General features: G+C 41.5%; 1 protein-coding gene across 1 annotated transcript; it reads left to right on the forward strand.

The window, feature by feature from the left end:
* The first annotated feature begins 295 nt into the window (after nt 1-295).
* On the forward strand, nt 296-11,017 carry SLC25A31 (solute carrier family 25 member 31). Its single transcript, XM_028743820.2, has 6 exons — nt 296-643; nt 4,289-4,416; nt 7,491-7,608; nt 8,025-8,179; nt 9,203-9,328; nt 10,660-11,017. The coding sequence occupies exons 1-6, from the start codon at nt 427-429 to the stop codon at nt 10,858-10,860; spliced, it is 945 nt and encodes a 314-aa protein (XP_028599653.1). The 5' UTR covers nt 296-426; the 3' UTR covers nt 10,861-11,017.
* Nucleotides 11,018-17,845: the final 6,828 nt, after the last annotated feature.

A 17,845-nucleotide genomic window follows, 5' to 3' on the forward strand; every position in this document is an offset into this window, starting at 1 on the left:
ATTGTTTTTTTTGCTCGGCAGAGAAAGCTTGAACACCTGTTAACCTTTGGTTGGAGAAACTGCGTTTGGAGGAGCCCATCTTTGTGATTCAGGCAATGTCCCTCTCCCGGTGCTTGCTTTGCTGGTTTCTAGGCCTTTGCTAGCAGAGGTTCCTATTCCTTGCTCATAATGCTAGGCCCTTGCTAACCTCCATCTCCAGGAGGCCCAGAATCTTCTTGGAGAAGGGATGCCCAGGAAGAGAGGCTCTTGTGATTGGGCGCTGCCGGGTCATGTGGCTTGAGAATGCATGCTTCTGATCCGGTTGGGGGAGGGGGACTCCATTGGCTCTTCCTGAGCAGTGGCAGTTAGAAGTGTTGCCTGGTGCTGGGGGATGCCACTTGGGGCTTCCATTTCCACCCAAACCCCTGTGCCCACCCAGTCGACAACATGCTGGCCGCAGAGGGGCAGCAGTTTTTCGACCCTGTCTCTTTCGGGAAAGACCTCATGATAGGCGGGGTGGCGGCAGCTGTTTCCAAGACGGCAGTAGCGCCCATTGAGCGCGTGAAACTGCTGCTGCAGGTCCAGGCCTCCTCCAAGCAGATCCGGGCTGACCAGCAGTACAAAGGCATGGTAGACTGTTTTGTGCGCATCCCTCGGGAGCAAGGTACGTCTTCCCCAACGAATAGGCCCTCCTCGAAGGGTTGGTGGGGTGTGAGAGCCACAAACGTTTGCCCCTTGTTTAAATCGTGCCTCAACTGTGAACAAAATAAGTGGCAATTCTGTTGTGCCAACCCGCCTCACCAGCTGCAATAAGAGGCTAATAATTCTGGCCTACCTTTTGAGGTGGTTGTAAAGATTGTGGGGAAATGTGCTATTAAGTTCTCTGAATACCTAGCACAAAACAAATACTTATTACTAATACTCTGAATTTGTGTGTGTGTGTGTGTGTGTGTGTGTGTGTGTGTGTGTGTGTGTGTTTCTCCAAGGCAATATTGCAGCTTTTACATTTTTCCAATCTTTCCTTAAGGGCTGTGTGCTTCCAATGAGGCCTCACTTCCATATTCCTATATTGTTTTCATTCTGACCAAACAGTTGCACACTCCAGAGTACATAGCGCATAATATCCTTTTAACGTCCTTTCCCCCCTATTGTACAACTCCCATCACCTTCCTGGCTGCTTCCACCGCGCCAGGTTTCCCTAATTCATACTGACCTATCTACACATGCAAAATTAATACAACATGCTCACATTTCAGCTAACAGGGAATATATTCACCCAGCAAGCAAGGATTTCTTCTGTAATATATACTCCTACTTCTCTAACCAACAGAAATACAAGACTCCCACTGCACCACACGTGCAGCCTGATCCTAGATACGTCTGCTTGGAGCTAAGCCCCACTGAGTTCAGTGGGACTTACTCCCAGGCCATTGCGTAGGATAGAAACTTAATTTGACTTCCTGGAATAATAGCTGAAGATCTCATAGGTGGTTATCTTTCTCCAAATAATTATTATAACATTGTACACTGACCTGTGCCATGTATTTTTGTGCAGCTACTCTATTTATGGTGAATTCTAAGAGTGATTTGTACAAATGTTCATATTTTAAAATTATAATTGTCAGTGTAAGCAGTTCTTTGTGTTTATGGATTCCACTACAGTGCTGATTTGATTAGGAAAGTAGCAAATCTAAAACTACAAGTCCACTAAACAACTAGTTCCAAGTACCTCCATATACCTTTAATTCAATAGGCATGGGATCTGTTTCCTTGCTATGTGTATATAGTGTTAATGTGCACTAAATCTGTAGTTTAGCGTGTCTTCAGTGTCTGTTTTACCAGCAAAATATTTAGCCTGGCTTATTTGGAGCCCACATCATGAAACAAAGATTCTGAGCATTTTAGCTGCAGTTCTAAACCACTTTTATTAAGAAATGTTTTACTGAACTCCGCAGGACATACCAGACCAATCTGTGTAGAACTAGACTGCTAGTGTTTGGGTAGTAAGGTGAAATAGGACAATACAAACGTGTTATCCCTAAATGTGAAGTGAGCTTTTGGACCTAGTAAAGGAATATGTACCGGTATCTTGAAGATATTTCAAAACAATTGGCAGTTCTTACCATGGCTTGATGACTCTCAAACTGTGATACCTTTGTGCATTTAACTTGAAACATTTGGTTCCCGTTTTAGAGTTATTTTACATGATAGAAGATGTTCTTCTGAGAATGAATGCCTTCGTTGTCTTCGTTTAAACACTACAGATTGAAGGTTGTCATATTAAATGTTGGGCGCAAGCTAAAATTTGTTCTATAAGTTGAATGAAATATGGATTACCAACTACTCAGACTTTTATTTTCCATGTCATTCAGTTACATAACTTTAATAAAATATGAACACAAAAATGAACATAATTATCTACTATTCTTCATCAAATGTTGAAAGTATGCCCTTCATTTATGGTCTGCCAAGCTACTGAATAAAACAGGAAACATGCTCTGCTTGCTCTTATTAGCAAAAACATTAGTTTTAACTTTTTTCATAACTATCTTTTGCACTCCTGTCTTGACAGCCACTGGTCTTGGAAGCAATACTTTCCTTATCACTTTAAATTTAAATATTTGGTCCTGCAGTATAAGCCCTCTCCTTACAACTTGTACTCAACTGCAGTGGTCACAACAGTAAAGATCTTTCATCGTACTGAATGTTTGCAGAAGCCTTGTTTTCCATCAGAATATATAGAGTGCCCGTTACTGATTGCCGTTATTTACCTTGGTGCCTGCAGATGCAACCCTTTTCCATCCTTTGATTACTTTTTGTCTTGAACTTACTTGCATGTTAAACTCATTTTCCACTGATCTAAACTCATCCTTTAAAATTGCCCTCTTTGACCTAACCAAGATTCTCAGATCTTTCCACTAATTCTTCCTCCTCCCTCCTCCCCCATCCAGTTAACTGGTGCCCACAAGCTTTCGTATTGTTTGGCTTCATGCTCCTTTTCAGCTCTCTTTACATTCCTGCAGTGAGACCTTGGCTTCTGGGGTCCTCAACATTTCCATTTGTCCCTTTGTTCGACTTATCCTTTTCTCAAATGCTGCTCTTTTTATGTGGTATTTCCTCTTGAAATACATATGTAGTTTAATTCAAGTCTGCCTATCTCCCTTTCTTTTGCCTCTTCAGATCTTCCTCAAAGCCTAGTTTTGCCTTCACTTTCCCCAGCTCTCAGCAAAACTCTTCCTCCAAAATAATTCCTTTTGTTGATCTAGTTTTCACTTAGTAAGGCACTAATACACTGCATCACCTGAGTCTTAGCAAGATCACCTGAGCCTGAAGAGCACAGTGGTCAGAATGTCTAAAATAATTTTTGTTTGGCTAATTCTGGTTATTTAAAATTTATGCATGTATGCCTCCAATGTACTGCAAAACCAAGTCCACCACTCCTTATTAAAATGGGTTTAGCACCCCCTCTGGTGGTGAAAACATAACCTAAAAAACATCTGTACAGTACAGTACTATTTTACTAAGACTAGGTTGTATATTTGATGGCGATCAAACATACAAATTTAGCATGCTTTACCATCACATGGGTGACCCTGTGGGTTAAACCACAGAGCCTAGGACTTGCCGATCAGAAGGTCGGCGGTTCGAATCCCTGCAACGGGGTGAGCTCCTGTTGCTCGGTCCCAGCTCCTGCCAACCTAGCAGTTCGAAAGCATGTCAAAGTGCAAGTAGATAAATAGGTACCGCTCCGGCGGGAAGGTAAACGGCATTTCCGTGCGCTGCTCTGGCTCAGCAGAAGGAGCTTAGTCATGCTGGCCGCATGACCCAGAAGCTCTACGCCGGCTCCCTTGGCCAATAAAGCAAGATGAGCACCGCAACCCCAGAGTCGGCCATGATTGGACCTAATGGTCAGGGGTCCCTTTACCTTTACCTTACCATCACAGTGTGCTTTCTATTTCCTGCTGTTTATTTGCTAACTCTGGCTCTTTAAAGGATTAATAGCATCCAGCTTACTGCTATCGATGATCTGAGCTTCCGTTTTTTCCAGGGTTTGCATCTCTCTCTGCTTTTTAAAAAATCAGTACTGAGACAGTTGTACACAATTATAGGGGAGCTAGATTTGAGGTGAAAGAATTGGATGACCACTGCACATTGAACTCTTTATGGATTCACTTATATTCACTTATTCCACAAGTACCATTTCAAACATATTAATAGGTCCAAGTTCAGTACACATAAATATGTAGTTATACAACAGAAACAATTTAAGATCGTGTCAACTGTACATTTTTTAATCTTCTGTCTGTAGGATTTGCCAGCTTCTGGCGTGGCAATCTTGCCAATGTTATCCGGTACTTCCCAACTCAAGCCCTAAACTTTGCTTTTAAGGACAAATACAAGCAGATTTTCATGGCTGGAGTGGATAAAGATAAACAGGTAAATGTGGTCTAACATTTTGTTTATTGCTGATGTGTCCAAAACCATTTTGCTTGGTCCAAACATGAAGAAATTGGGATATCCTTTTGAATTATTAATAGTATACAGTACATTTCAATAGGTGGTGTATAAAAGAGGCATTGGGATTTGCATTTAAGAAAAAAGCTAACGAATATGAGTAATTGCGTGAACAATATTAATGCCCACCATATGTGACAAGTGGGACTTGTAATAAAATGTTCAGGGTTACTGCCAACTCTTTTCCAGGATACTTTATTCCTGCTCTCCTCCCTACAAGTAGGCCAGTGCCCCAAAGTTACTGTGCATGCTCAGTCCTCACTGGGATATTTTGGGGCTACATCTTAGAGTTTTTACTGTGATTTTTGCTGTTGTACTTCTGCAAACCTTGGAGTTCACTGAAGCCTGCTGATACCTCCTCTTGTTTGTGAATGGTGCTGTTTGAGCAATGCAAGTCTGTACTCTGAAGAATGAGCTTATTGGGGTAGGATGTTCCTACTTGAAGCTCAGTATCATGCTATTTACAAAGGCATTCTTTATCTGAATTAGGCCTTAAAAAAAAAAAAAAGTCCAGCTGGTACTTTAAGCCAAAATGAAAAAAGCAATTGCTCTTAGTAAGTGGAGCAAGCAATCCTCTCACTTCTTCCTGGAGCTCTCCAAACCTGTTTGACTTGACCAGTCGCATGGTATGCAGAGGCGTAAATCAGCAGTTTGGAAATGGTTTTCTGTTAATAGCACTGATGGTACTGACTGTTCCCCAGCTATGCTTTTTTGATCTGTAAAGGTAGATGCATGTATTTTCAAAGGACACCATCAGAGTGCAGAGCTGCTTCCTTCGAAAGGAATACTGAAAAGGCAGTCTTTAAGGGCAGGTTTACACATCACTGTTGTTCATCACTCTGTGACTGCAGCACAACATGAAAATTTGTGCATGTGAAAGTGCCATCGCAAATCAAGCTCTATAAGTATATTAAAAAAAAAATATCAGTGGAGATAGTTCACACATTCAGCAACAGGACTAGTTCAGATATTAGTTTGGGCTGCTGTCCCCGCCCCCCAAAAAACCCCAGTCATGCACAGTAATGTGTGAGGCCGTGATTTCAACTTCAAAGTAAAGTGTGAGGTGACATTGTACTTTACACAGAATTTTTAGGCACTGTTGCAGCTGTGGAAATTACCGCTGTCTGTTTCTGATTTATATCATTCTCATGTGCATGGGAGTATTTCTTATGGAGCAAAATAAATGTGTGAATAGATCCCAAGTGACGGGGATTTTGTGAATCAGCTTAAAGAGGGGACCCAACCCTACTTGATCCGCTTCCCTGGCTACGCCTCCCCAGTCGCGATTGATACTTTAAACTGAGGTTTGGTAGGAACCTCCAGGTTTGCGACTTGGAAAGGCGGTCCAGGAGTGCTCTGCCAGGAGTCACATAGGATCGAGGGGGGTTCATGCTAAGGGCACCCTCCATTTAATGTGGAGAACGGTCATTGTGAATCAGCCCTAATGTTCCACAGTTTGAGAAGGGGGATCGAGCAACATACAATCACCCCAGCAACACAAAAATGCTGTTATATGCCATATAATATACTATATATGTATTTTGGGGACATCTTTTATTGCTATGTAATCTTTGTTTGTTACTGTCATGGGATTTTTAAAGAGATTTTTTTCTAACAAGCTGGTTCATTTTCTTACCTCCCAGTGCCTTCTGAATTGCCAGAAGCTTACTGTCTAAAGCACCTGGTACTATTTCATGCTTAATGACCATTTACAAATACTCTGCATTTGGATTTAATACCTTGCATTGCATACTCATTTTCTGTCAGTATTCATATGTAAGCCATTTCAGTTTTAAAGCTCTTACTCTGAAAGAACATGAAATACATCTTGACATACTTTGTGATATAAATGCTCCAAAGAGTAAAAGTCTTCTTGATTTTTTATATTATCATACTGATATTTTCAAATAAATAGTTTCAACAATGTGTGTCTTGAATATTGAAGTTCCCATCTAGCTTAAGTTAGTTGTGTAATAACTCCTATTGAAACTGTAAAGTTGTAAATGCCAGTACCAAAAGATTCTGGGTCATATTTAACTAAGTTAAGGGTAGACCTGTTTAAATTAGGCCCATTAATTTTAATAGGTCTACTCTGATAAAACTCAGTTGACTACCACTCAACCTTCCCCCAAAATGTAAAGAAACAAAAAAAACTTCTACTTCAAAACACAGCCTTAACCTAGTTCTTCAAAATAACTTGTGCACCATAAATACTAAATATTCTACAGTATTATGGCAGAAGCCTTTATGGACCACAATCTACTTCATCAGATGAATGAAGTGTTATCCTGAGTTACGTATGTGTGTATAAATAGATATACACACACACACATGGGGAAGGGGCGAAGGTAAACAATGTGGTCACAGGTAAATGAAATGCAGTAAGTACAGTGACAGTGATAATTGCATAATTTAATCTGGTCATTCATACAACAGTTGAGGGGAACACAGACATCCTGGCGTTGGTAAACCAATTATCATGAGTGTAATAATTAAAAAAACAACAACTTTGTCCTGCTTCAAACTACAGGTTTGAGACTACACTGAACCTCTTGATGAATTATAATTCACTGGTTTCATCTTTCTGCCTCCCTTTGAAGTTCCTTTGTTACTCAATTTTCATGGCACAATTTGTGTTGGGATGGATTTTGGGAAAGAGCCTCAGGTTGTCTAAAATTTGTTTTACACACAAGCCAAGCTTCGCCACCAAGTCTTGAGTTTGGTGCGCCCTTTGCAACGCAAGTTGTGGATTTTTCTCATGGGAATTTGCAAGAGGAAACTCCATCTTGAATTCCCTTAACTAAAATGTTGCCGTCAAATCTAAGTTCCGTAGAACACTGTTGATTTATTCAAGCGTCGCCATTGGGAATGCAAAAAACCCAGTTATTTCAGGCTTGTGTCATCGCACCATTGCTTCAGGTATTTGTAATAAAATAAAATAAAATGGAGGATTATTACAAGCCCTGTTTTTGAACTCAGCAGTTTTTCCTTTTCAGTTCGGGAGGTGGTTTGTTTCAAATCTGGCTTCTGGTGGAGCAGCTGGAGCAACTTCATTGTGTGTGGTATATCCATTAGACTTTGCACGGACCCGGTTAGGTGCTGACATTGGAAAAGGTAAGAGCTTCATCTTCATATTTTAAGGGTTGTGTGCTGAGACTGGCAGTTTGTGTTTCTGCCTTCTTTGTGGTGGTGCCCCAGTTTATGGAGCTCCCTTCCTAGAAATATGCATTTGTTCCCTCCATTACCATCATTTTGATGTAACCGGGGGGGGGGGGGGGGCGGATTTCAACCCAACTGTTTAGTATGTGATGGGTAGTAGGTTTTCAGCAGCTGAAAATTGTTGTATTTATTTTGAAAAATGTTTTCCATGATGTTTTACCTGTTGTATGGCTCCTTATATGGCTCCCTAGGCTCCTTTGGGAAGGACAGGATTAAAAAATGAATTAATAGTAATAGTTCCCCTGTTCATTGTGGGGAATGCTTAGAGCTAAAGTGCTCCCCTAGTTTTGTTATTTCTTCTTTCATTTTAGGTATGGAAGAGCGACAGTTCAAAGGCCTTGCTGACTGTATTGGTAAAATTGCAAAAAAAGATGGCATTACTGGCCTATATCAAGGATTTGGTGTTTCAGTACAGGGGATCATTGTATATCGGGCATCCTATTTTGGATGTTATGACACCATAAAAGTAAGTTTTCTGATCAAACTCACCCTTTCCCATTAAAAAAAAAATGGGATTTTACAGTACTTATCCTATCAGCTAAGATATTATTAATCCTATTGCAGAAACAGAGAGCTAAGACTTAAAAATAAAAAGACATGCCCATTTTGGTTTGTATTCCTTTAGTTTGTTATTATTTTATAAATTTAATAAATCTACTACATGATCCGGAGGAGCTCTGTGGTTACCTAATGGTTGATGATAACACTTGTTTTAAAGGTAATTATTTCTACACATTTATTCGTCCCAATTTACTAATTGGTTCCTGAAGCCCAAAGGTCTGATGCAGTATGATGCTCCTTTGCTCACAATGGCTGCCCTGTTGATTTAAAATGAGAAAGCAAGTTGACTGTTAAATTGGGCAGCCCTTACAATTAAGATCTCAGTGTATTCATTGGACATGGGGATGCTCATATGTATAGATAAAACATTTATACTATTTAGTTAATTAATGTGCCTCACAGATGAATCCTGTGCATTTTTATTTAGAAGTAAATCTCTTGTGATTTCCTGCTACAGAAACGGCTTTTAAGCTCTAAGGGATGCTAACCAGGCTCCTGGACAGTCTCGTTCGGACTGCGAGAGATCTTGCAGGAGCCTCCCAGAGCCCACTTGAGACTTTCCCAAAGCCCAGTAAGCAAGCGTGAGAGCTTACTTTAACTTTTAATTTGTGTGATATCAGCTGGCCAGCTGCGAAGCGTGTAAAGCTGCAATCGCACAAGTTAAATGTGCTTAAGTTGCAATCTTAATATATGTTATTTGCCCCCTCCCCCCCCAAAAAAATCATTTGGCTTGTTTGCCATGTGTAAAGTGTAAAACAAAAGGAGAAAATAATATGTTTCCAACTACACTGACCATGTAAAATAATCCATTCAAAATACAATGCACTTAGGAAATTCTGAAGCAATATAATGATTTGACAGCATCTGTTTTTCCATTTAGATTCTCAAGATACCCCAGTGAATTCTTATTTCTCTTTTCTCTTCTTAGGGAATGTTGCCAAATCCAAAAGAAACACCATTTGTCGTATCTTTTGCAATAGCTCAAGCTGTGACTGTATTTTCTGGCATACTGTCATACCCCTTTGACACTGTCAGAAGACGCATGATGATGCAGGTAAACGACATATACTTGCTAGTGTCTAAGCATGGGGGGCCTATCTAGAAGGGGTAGAGTGCTGGGGGGAATTCTAGGAGGGAAAATACTGTATTAAAAATTTCAAAGCTACACTCTTCTCCTGTCCCCCACTGACATCCTTCAATTTGCATTTACAGAGGCTCCTGCAGCCATTTTTATCAATCAGCTAATTGCACAGCATAGCATATCACATATAACAAGTGCTATCACCAGGTCCCTCTCAGGTGGGGGGGAGCATTTCCCTGGGTATGTGCACCCTACATTTGGACCCTACATTTTGACCACAGATTTGTGTGGTTGCCCAGCTGGCTAGTCAGAAACACGTATTTGGCTGTTGATGTGCTGAGCAAACCAGGTGATTATGCTTTTTCATGGTTTAATTTCGAAGCAGCAGTGTGTGTCTCTGTGTTAAGAGAAATACATTTATTTTTATTCTTCTCCTGTTGCTGGTAAGGGGGCAGTAACCATCCTGTTGTCACCCTGTGGTGCAAAGAATGCAAGCTCTGCTGTGTGCTTTCTTGAAGGTCTGTGTATTTCAGCAATGTGGGTCTGCCTGACAGCTGTTTTATTTGCAAAAAGAAAAACAACTTATGTAATTTTATGTAATCTTCCTTCTGGATTTATTTATTTTTCAACATTAGAGACTTTTGAAAAGGAAGTATGCCAATTTGGAAGCAAGAGAAATTAATTTTTTATAACTTACAGATTTATATGGAATACTATTTGACTGTCTCAATATAAATACCTATCTTAAAAAATAGATTAAGAAAATTAAATTCTCCAGTGTAAACATTTTGATGCAAACACATTTTTAAAATATCTATCAAAAAAACCATACTACCAACTTTGGGGTAATCTAAACACTTCTAGATTGGTACTTGTCGATGTTGGTGATGGGGGTGGGGAACCATGTGAAGTTCAGCGAAAAGGCAGTGAAGAACAATGTTCCAAAAATATGCTTCAGACATTATCCAAGAATCAGCATGCTTCAAAACACCCTGAGGAATGACATGACCTTGTTTAACTCTGAAGCTTAAAAGAAACATCACAAGAAGATCACAGACTTGCTAAATTTAGCTGCAGAGAACTACATCAGGGAAGCATTTACTCATTAAGGTTCTTATATTGAAACAGAGATAAAATTAGTGAGAGGTGTTTCTAGACTTATAATTACAAAAATGCCTAATACTATATATCAGACCCTAGACTGAAAATTATAAAAATACCAAATGCCAGATTAGGCCCTTGCCATATAGTAAGCATGTACATTTTCCAATCATCTGACTTTGTTTAAAATTATTTTAACATAGAGTGGAGAGGCTGAACGTCAGTACAAAGGAACCATTGACTGCTTTTTCAAGATATACAACCAGGAAGGATTAAATGCCTTTTTTCGGGGTGCCTTTTCAAATGTACTTCGTGGGACAGGCGGTGCCTTGGTGTTGGTCCTATATGACAAAATTAAGGAGTTTCTTAATATTGATCCATCAATAGGCCGATCATCTGACTAAAGTCACTGATAATAGTCACCTGTCCCTACTGTTAAAAATGTCATTCATTATTATATGATGAGTACTGTAAGAACAATCAGAAGTTTTGCATGGGTCTGCTAATCATTTACACTAATGATTTGAAGGCAGCTAAAGCGTGATTTGTTTCCTTTCATAAAGAGTTGCATTTACTTGTTTTTGTGTGTGTGCATTCCTTCCAAATGCCTGGCTTTCGTTTTTTCACTTGTATTTGTTGTGTCACTCATTTTCACTACCAAGTCAAAACCAAGGTTGCTGCTATTTTCATCTGACAATTGGGCAACTTATAGTGACAAAACCCTGTTGAGTTCATGAATGAGCTGAGGTTGGAACCCAGATTTCCATGAGGCAAGGTCAGCACCAGTCACTAGAGAGCATTGGGGAACATGCAGCCCTCCAGATGTCCAAATTTTCTTCAGCCCAAACCAGCATGGCCAATGATCAGAGATAATAGGAGTTGTAGTCCCACAACATCTGGAGGGCCACAGATTCCCTATCCATGCACCAGATTTTAGATTTTTTTAAATTAGTGCAGTCAGAAATGAGGTGCTTTTCCTGACAAGACACACATCCGTCTGTTTTTATGAGGCAGTTTAATATCCACAGCCATCAAGGTAGCAGAGCTCTTGCAAAAGTTCTAATTTTCAAATCTTTAACTCCACACTAATCCTTTCCAAGTTAATAGAATTGCTCTGGTGTAAATTACAGAAATGTGGAGGAAAGCAAATGGCTATGAATAGATGTAGCTTATGGTACTTACTAGACAGCTTGCTTGCATACGTATTTATAGCACTTCTATCCGGCCTTTTGCCAAATAGCCTTAAGGCGGCTAACAATGTGAAGTAGTAAAATGCAATAAACATAACAACAAATGATAGCTAACTAAAACAGCAGATAAAACAATAGAGAGGGTAATTAGAAACTCAGATAAAGACAACATAGTGAGAAGTGAGAATAAACTATGAGTCATTAAAGGCACAAAGAACATGACAAACTTCATCTGACACTTAAAAGATTACAAAGAAGGTGCCAGGAAGATATGCCTGAGAAGGGAGTTGCCACATGCCTACTGTGGTTGGGCCCCCAAAAGAAGCGCCTTAGAAAAAAATCTGTCTGGTTCATGTGGAAGAAGACCGTCCTTTAGATATCCCTGCCATGGAGTATAAAGAGCAAAAACAGCACTTTGAATTGAGCCCATAAACAAGCAAAGTGGGAGCCAGTGAAAAATATATTTACTGAAGTGATGTATCCTTAGCGGTTAGCTTCGGTAAATAGTCTAGACTAGAGATGGCATTCTGCACCAGTTGAAGCTTCCATGGTGCTTTTCAGAGGCAGTTTTACAAGTGGTGCGGTACAGTATTGTAACCCGGGTGTTACCAGTCTGAGAAGGACAGGCCAGAGAATACCTTAGAGAACATGCCTTGAAGAATTTGAGAAAAAGTTGAAAGCTACTATCACTTAGTCATGCCCAAGAAAATGACATTGATTTGCCCAGCTTGATATGTAACCCTCACAGACCTTGGGGATATACAAAACAACATTTGACCATTAAGTCAATGTGAAATCAAGGCTGGTTAGGTTCCCACTCCTTCACCAAATCAAATGTAAAAAAGCACTCAGGGTTGCCAGCTGAATGGCTGACTTCCACCACCTTGAAATAGAAAATTAAGGAAGAAAAAAATATCTGCTTCTCATTCAACAGATGGTGGGAGTGTGTTAATTCTTATACTACTAGCCAACAAGCTTGCAGGAGAATCCTTTCCCCTGGTATATTCCTTTCACGCTTGCAGAATAAACCTGCGGCGATAACAGATGCTCAGTTGGCAGCACCCTGAAAGCGTGTTTCAGAGAGGACAAAACTACAGTTGTTTCAGTATGCCACATTTCCTTATGCCTACTTTCAGAGGAAGCCCAAAAGAGGTCTTGGAAGATGGGGTTTAGGTGATGGCACTCTCATTCCTCCTGGAAATAATGGGTCATTATTTCCTGTTCCATCGTTTAGAAAACCACAAGGTTCTTTGACATGAAAGGTGGTAGAACTGCAGAAGAATCTAGCAAAGCAGAGGTTCTCAAAGTTTCTACCCTCCAGGACACACTTGAGAGCCATGGAAATTGCTGGAACCCACTGTCACAAAATGGCAAGGAAAGGGTGGAGCCAAATACTGTTGGGTAGAGGAGGAGTTTGGCATAAGCAGCAGTTATGGACATCAAATTCTGTTGATAATTAATCCCTCTTTGTAAATTGCTAATTTTGGCAAAGTTTCATAACTAATTTTTCCTCAGGCCAAGAATGGGCATTAGCCCTGACTGTAGTGTGACATGCTCATTTTAGGGACACCTTACTCATCTAATGGCTCTATCTGGACAGAGTTTTTTATTCTGCATCCCCTATGCCTTTCAAAAGTATTTTTACTCATCTATAATTTCTTTCCCCTTTTTCTTTTCATTCTCAATTTGTACCTTATTTCTCCACACCCATACTGTCAATTCCTTTAATCTCTTTGTCCTTCCTCCTATAGCAGCTTTACATTATTAACAATTGTGTTGTTGTTGTTTAGTTGTTTAGTCGTGTCCGACTCTTCGTGACCCCATGGACCAGAGCACGCCAGGCACCTCTGTCCTCCACTACCTCCCGCAGTTTGGTCAAACTCATGCTGGTAACCTCGAAAACACTATCCAACCATCTCGTCCTCTGTCGCCCCCTTCTCCTTGTGCCCTCCATCTTTCCCAGCATCAGTGTCTTCTCCAGGGAGTCTTCTCTTCTCATGAGGTGGCCAAAGTACTGGAGCCTCAGCTTCACGATCTGTCCTTCCAGTGAGCACTCAGGGCTGATTTCCTTAAGAATGGATGCGTTTGATCTTCTTGCAGTCCATGGGACTCTCAAGAGTCTTCTCCAGCACCATAATTCAAAAGCATCAATTCTTCGGCGATCAGCCTTCTTTATGGTCCAGCTCTCACTTCCATACATCACTACTGGGAAAACCATGGCTTTAACTATACGGACCTTTGTTGGCAAGGTGACGTCTCTACTTCTCAAGATGCTGTCTAGGCCTGTCATTGCCCTTCTCCCGTATGCACTCACTATTTCCTTTAGCACATCCTATGGCCCTTTCCCTTCAGAGGAAGGAAGCACCTGCCTTCACCCCTCCCAAATTCATCAACAACCTTTGCTCAGCGTGTGGGGAGTTGCTGGTGCTGGCTTCAGTTCAACCCAAAACTATGGCATGGCCAGAGGGCTGGTTGAGTGTGTGAGGAGGCACTGGGCATGAGGATCAGTTGTGGGCCCTGGGTCCACCATTTAAGAATCTGGACGCCCAGATTCCCTTTCCCTCCATCTCCTCTGAAAACGCCCCCCCCCAACCTTTGTGAACCGTGGAAAGTATTTCTTACATTTTTTAAAATCTCATGTAAACCATAACAGTTCAACCTTTATAGGACGTTGGAGGAGAGAAGGAACCACAAAATATGAAAGCAGCAGTAATACGTTGATGCAATAGCATGACCACCATTAAGGGCAAAAGGTCCAGAAATTCTACAGGATGGTTACCATGGCAACACTCCCAAAGCCTACTTGTTTTGCTTGGGAATGAATTGTATATGAGCGTACAAGGTGTTATGTTCAGTGGTTTGTTTTTCATAAGCACTGCTACTCAGTTGTGGCTCTTAAGGGAGGCATAATGTTTGGAACTGAATATGCTGGTAAAATGATTCACAGCCTGCTGCACAGGGATGAGGTTGCAAGGCACATTATATCTATAGTCTTCCCTAGTAAAGCCCTCAGAAAGGCAGCTTTTCTCACAGAATAGGCTGTATTTGTCAAGAGATAAGAACATTTGCTTTTCTATGCAGTTCTAGGGCAGCCTTTAAAGGCGCTTTCTCATTAACAGTGTAGATTTTCCTACTTTAGAAGAGGAGAAAGCAATTTCATTTGCTTGTGCATTTATAACATTGTATTGGTAACTTTTTTAAAAGTGTATGTATAAGTGTAAATGTTGTTGGCATCCGTATGTCTCGAGAGACAATGGAGTGCACTTCCGGCCGTGAAATCAAACCTCTGTGTTAGCAGTACCAAAGTGACCTTGAGGTGCAAGCCTGGGCAGTGTGTATGGAGACCCTGGGATGCCAAGACAATAAGACCCCCATCTTGGCCTCACTGATGTGGTTTAAAGGAAAGCAGAGCAATACATTTGGCACCAGCTGGGCTGCAGGAGTTGCCAGAAGATGACGTAGAAGGCGCCATCCAACAGTCTTAGGGACTTCACTCCAATTTAGCGTTTTCTTCTCCTGGAAATATTCTGCAAGGCAGCAGAGGTTTAGGATCAGAGTTTTCCTTCTCTTAGATGGGCTACCCTGCCAGGTTAATGAACCCCATCTGTCCCTCACTTCTCTCTGCAGCACAGGCAGAAACTGTCTTTATTGGACCCACTATTGGTCTCATCTGCTCAATCTGCTGGAGATTGCCGCATGCAAAGAGAAGTTCCTAATTTATCCAGGGTTTAAGACCCGTCGTCTACCCTCCCTTGGTTTAGCCAGCCAATCTAAGCCATTCTCAGGGTGTGGCGACTGCCGCACACTGACGGCTTCTAGGAGCCACTGCTGAGAGCTGAATGCAGGGTGGAGGCCAAAGGTGGACAAATTACCCCAGATGTGTCTCCCACCTGAGGTACTACCCCTCCTTTAATACCCTATGTACCCCATGTGTAAATACGCAATTACAGTGGTGCCCCAGGTTACAGATGCTTCAAGTCACAGACGTTTCAGGTTACAGACTCCGGTAACCCAGGAATAGTACCTCGGGTTAAGAACTTTGCTTCAGGATGGAACAGAAATTGCACGGTGCCAGTGGGAGGCCCCATTAGCTAAAGTGGTACCTCAGGTTAAGAAGTTTCAGGTTAAGAATGAACTTCCAGAACAAATTAAATTCTTAATCTGAGGTACCACTGTAGTATACACGCCCAAGTAATCTGTATTTCCAGGACTGTCCTGGGAAAATCGGGACACTTGGAGGGTATGTGACCAGCCTACACGGTTCATGGGCAGGAAGTGCCTGATGGAGCTGGGATGAAATTAACTCTGCTTCACAGCTCTCCCACTGAGGAAGCTTGATGGAATGGCTGCCCTAGATAACAGCTGAAGGGGAAGAAGCCTGATGGTGCTGGTCTATGTCTATAGTGAAACAGTGGTATTTCACTATAGACTATAAAAAGAGGGGGTTGGATCAAGGAAACCAATAGGAGGAAAAACTGATACTTGGATAATTCTTCATGACTCCTCCCATTGAGATTAACTAGAAACTCTCAAGCAGGCAGGACCCGCTTACCAGTACACTTCCAGTTAGGACTGGAAAGGACATTTGTTAAAATAAGACTTGTGACTAAACATGACAGAAATACCTTTGTCATGGATAAGAGCATTAAGTGCTGCATTGAACCTCCATTTTCATTCAGTTTCCACCTGATTATGAAGAAGCAATGCCTCAACTGTTGTAAAAAGAGTTCTGGTCTGTGAGCAACCTGGTGCAACAAATATTATCACCAAAAATGTATCTAGAAACTGACAAATACAAGTTAGATACCCAGCTACCTATGATGGTCCCTAAAGCAATGCTTTTGGGGAAACTATCAGCATCATGTAGCTGCCCCTCCCAACATGACATTTTGTGGTGAGCTTAGCCTCCTTATTCCCTTCCTGGCACTTCTCATACACATCTATAAATCTGTAAACACTGCATTTTAATTTTATTCAGTGCAACAACACTTAGAGGCCACTTTAGTTCACTGACATATGTATCAGAAAAGGGAAAATAATGATCTAATGATGAAAATCTAGTGACTACTCCTTTAATCGCCTCTTGATTTCAGGCCTGATCATTCAGTATTCGGTTTGCAATGCAGTGCAGGTAACTGCTACAAGATAGTACATACTGGAAGTAAAACCTGTTCCTTTGATGCAGAGGGCATGTTTTACAGAAATCCCTCTGACACATGCCCTGACTAGTAATCTCTGCGTTGCTAGATCACCGGGTGTGGAAATTTATTTTCTCTCTCTCTCTCTAGTTTACATTTTTAATTGTTTTCTTCACAATAGATTTCTATGACATAGTTACTTGTGACATACTCTGGATGACACAAGAGCATTTGAGTAATGCAGATTGTTCTGAGACCACATTGGATTCTGGGTCTTCAAGACTCTTCAAGTGCTCTAGAGTGTCACTACCCTAGGCACTCTTTGAGCATAATAGTAAATTAAAATGGCAGCTCCACTTCCAGGTCCCTCTTTGAGTGTCGCTGCACCACCACTGCCAGGTGCACCACCCTGCCCCCGTGACAAAGGGCGCCTGGGGTGTGCTGATGTCACACACGGCACACCCCATGGCATGCATGTGCTGCTGAGTAGAACTTGGGGGGCAGCCCCTTCACTGAAAATTTGTGGGTGCCTGGGCCCCAACAGCAACGCATAGATGGCGCCTATGACCATTCCCAAGTGAGCCTGAGATGGCCCACCAGCGTAAGAGAGGGCCCAGCAGAGTGCATTTGCCCAGACCTCAAAAAAACGCCGTTATTTTTAGTCAGAGTTGGCAGAGCTGGGCTAGATTGCCCAATAGTCTGACTCAATAGAATGCAGCTTCATTACATTCACATATTGTAATTGTCGGCACTGTGTGAAGGGCAGGTAATTTTTTTAATAAAGTAAATTAAATACATAGTCCATCAGTTACAAAAGGGAGTAGGGTTTGTGTGTGCATAGAGCAATTACCAGAAACATACTTTTTTGTGATTCTGGCCTGAATAGCTGTAAAAGGGGCAAGAGCTTGTCTGGTCCTGCTGTCAGGAAAAGACCATGCTGTGATTAATCAAGGCATGTGAGGGGAACCTTTGGCCCTCCAGATGGTGTTGAACTACAACCCCCATATGTCCCCAATGGCCAGGGATGATGGAAGTTGTGGTTCAGTAACATCTGGAGGGCC

The sequence above is a fragment of the Podarcis muralis genome, chromosome 9 (genome assembly GCF_964188315.1).
Source record: "Podarcis muralis chromosome 9, rPodMur119.hap1.1, whole genome shotgun sequence".
Taxonomy (NCBI): Eukaryota; Metazoa; Chordata; class Lepidosauria; order Squamata; family Lacertidae; genus Podarcis; species Podarcis muralis.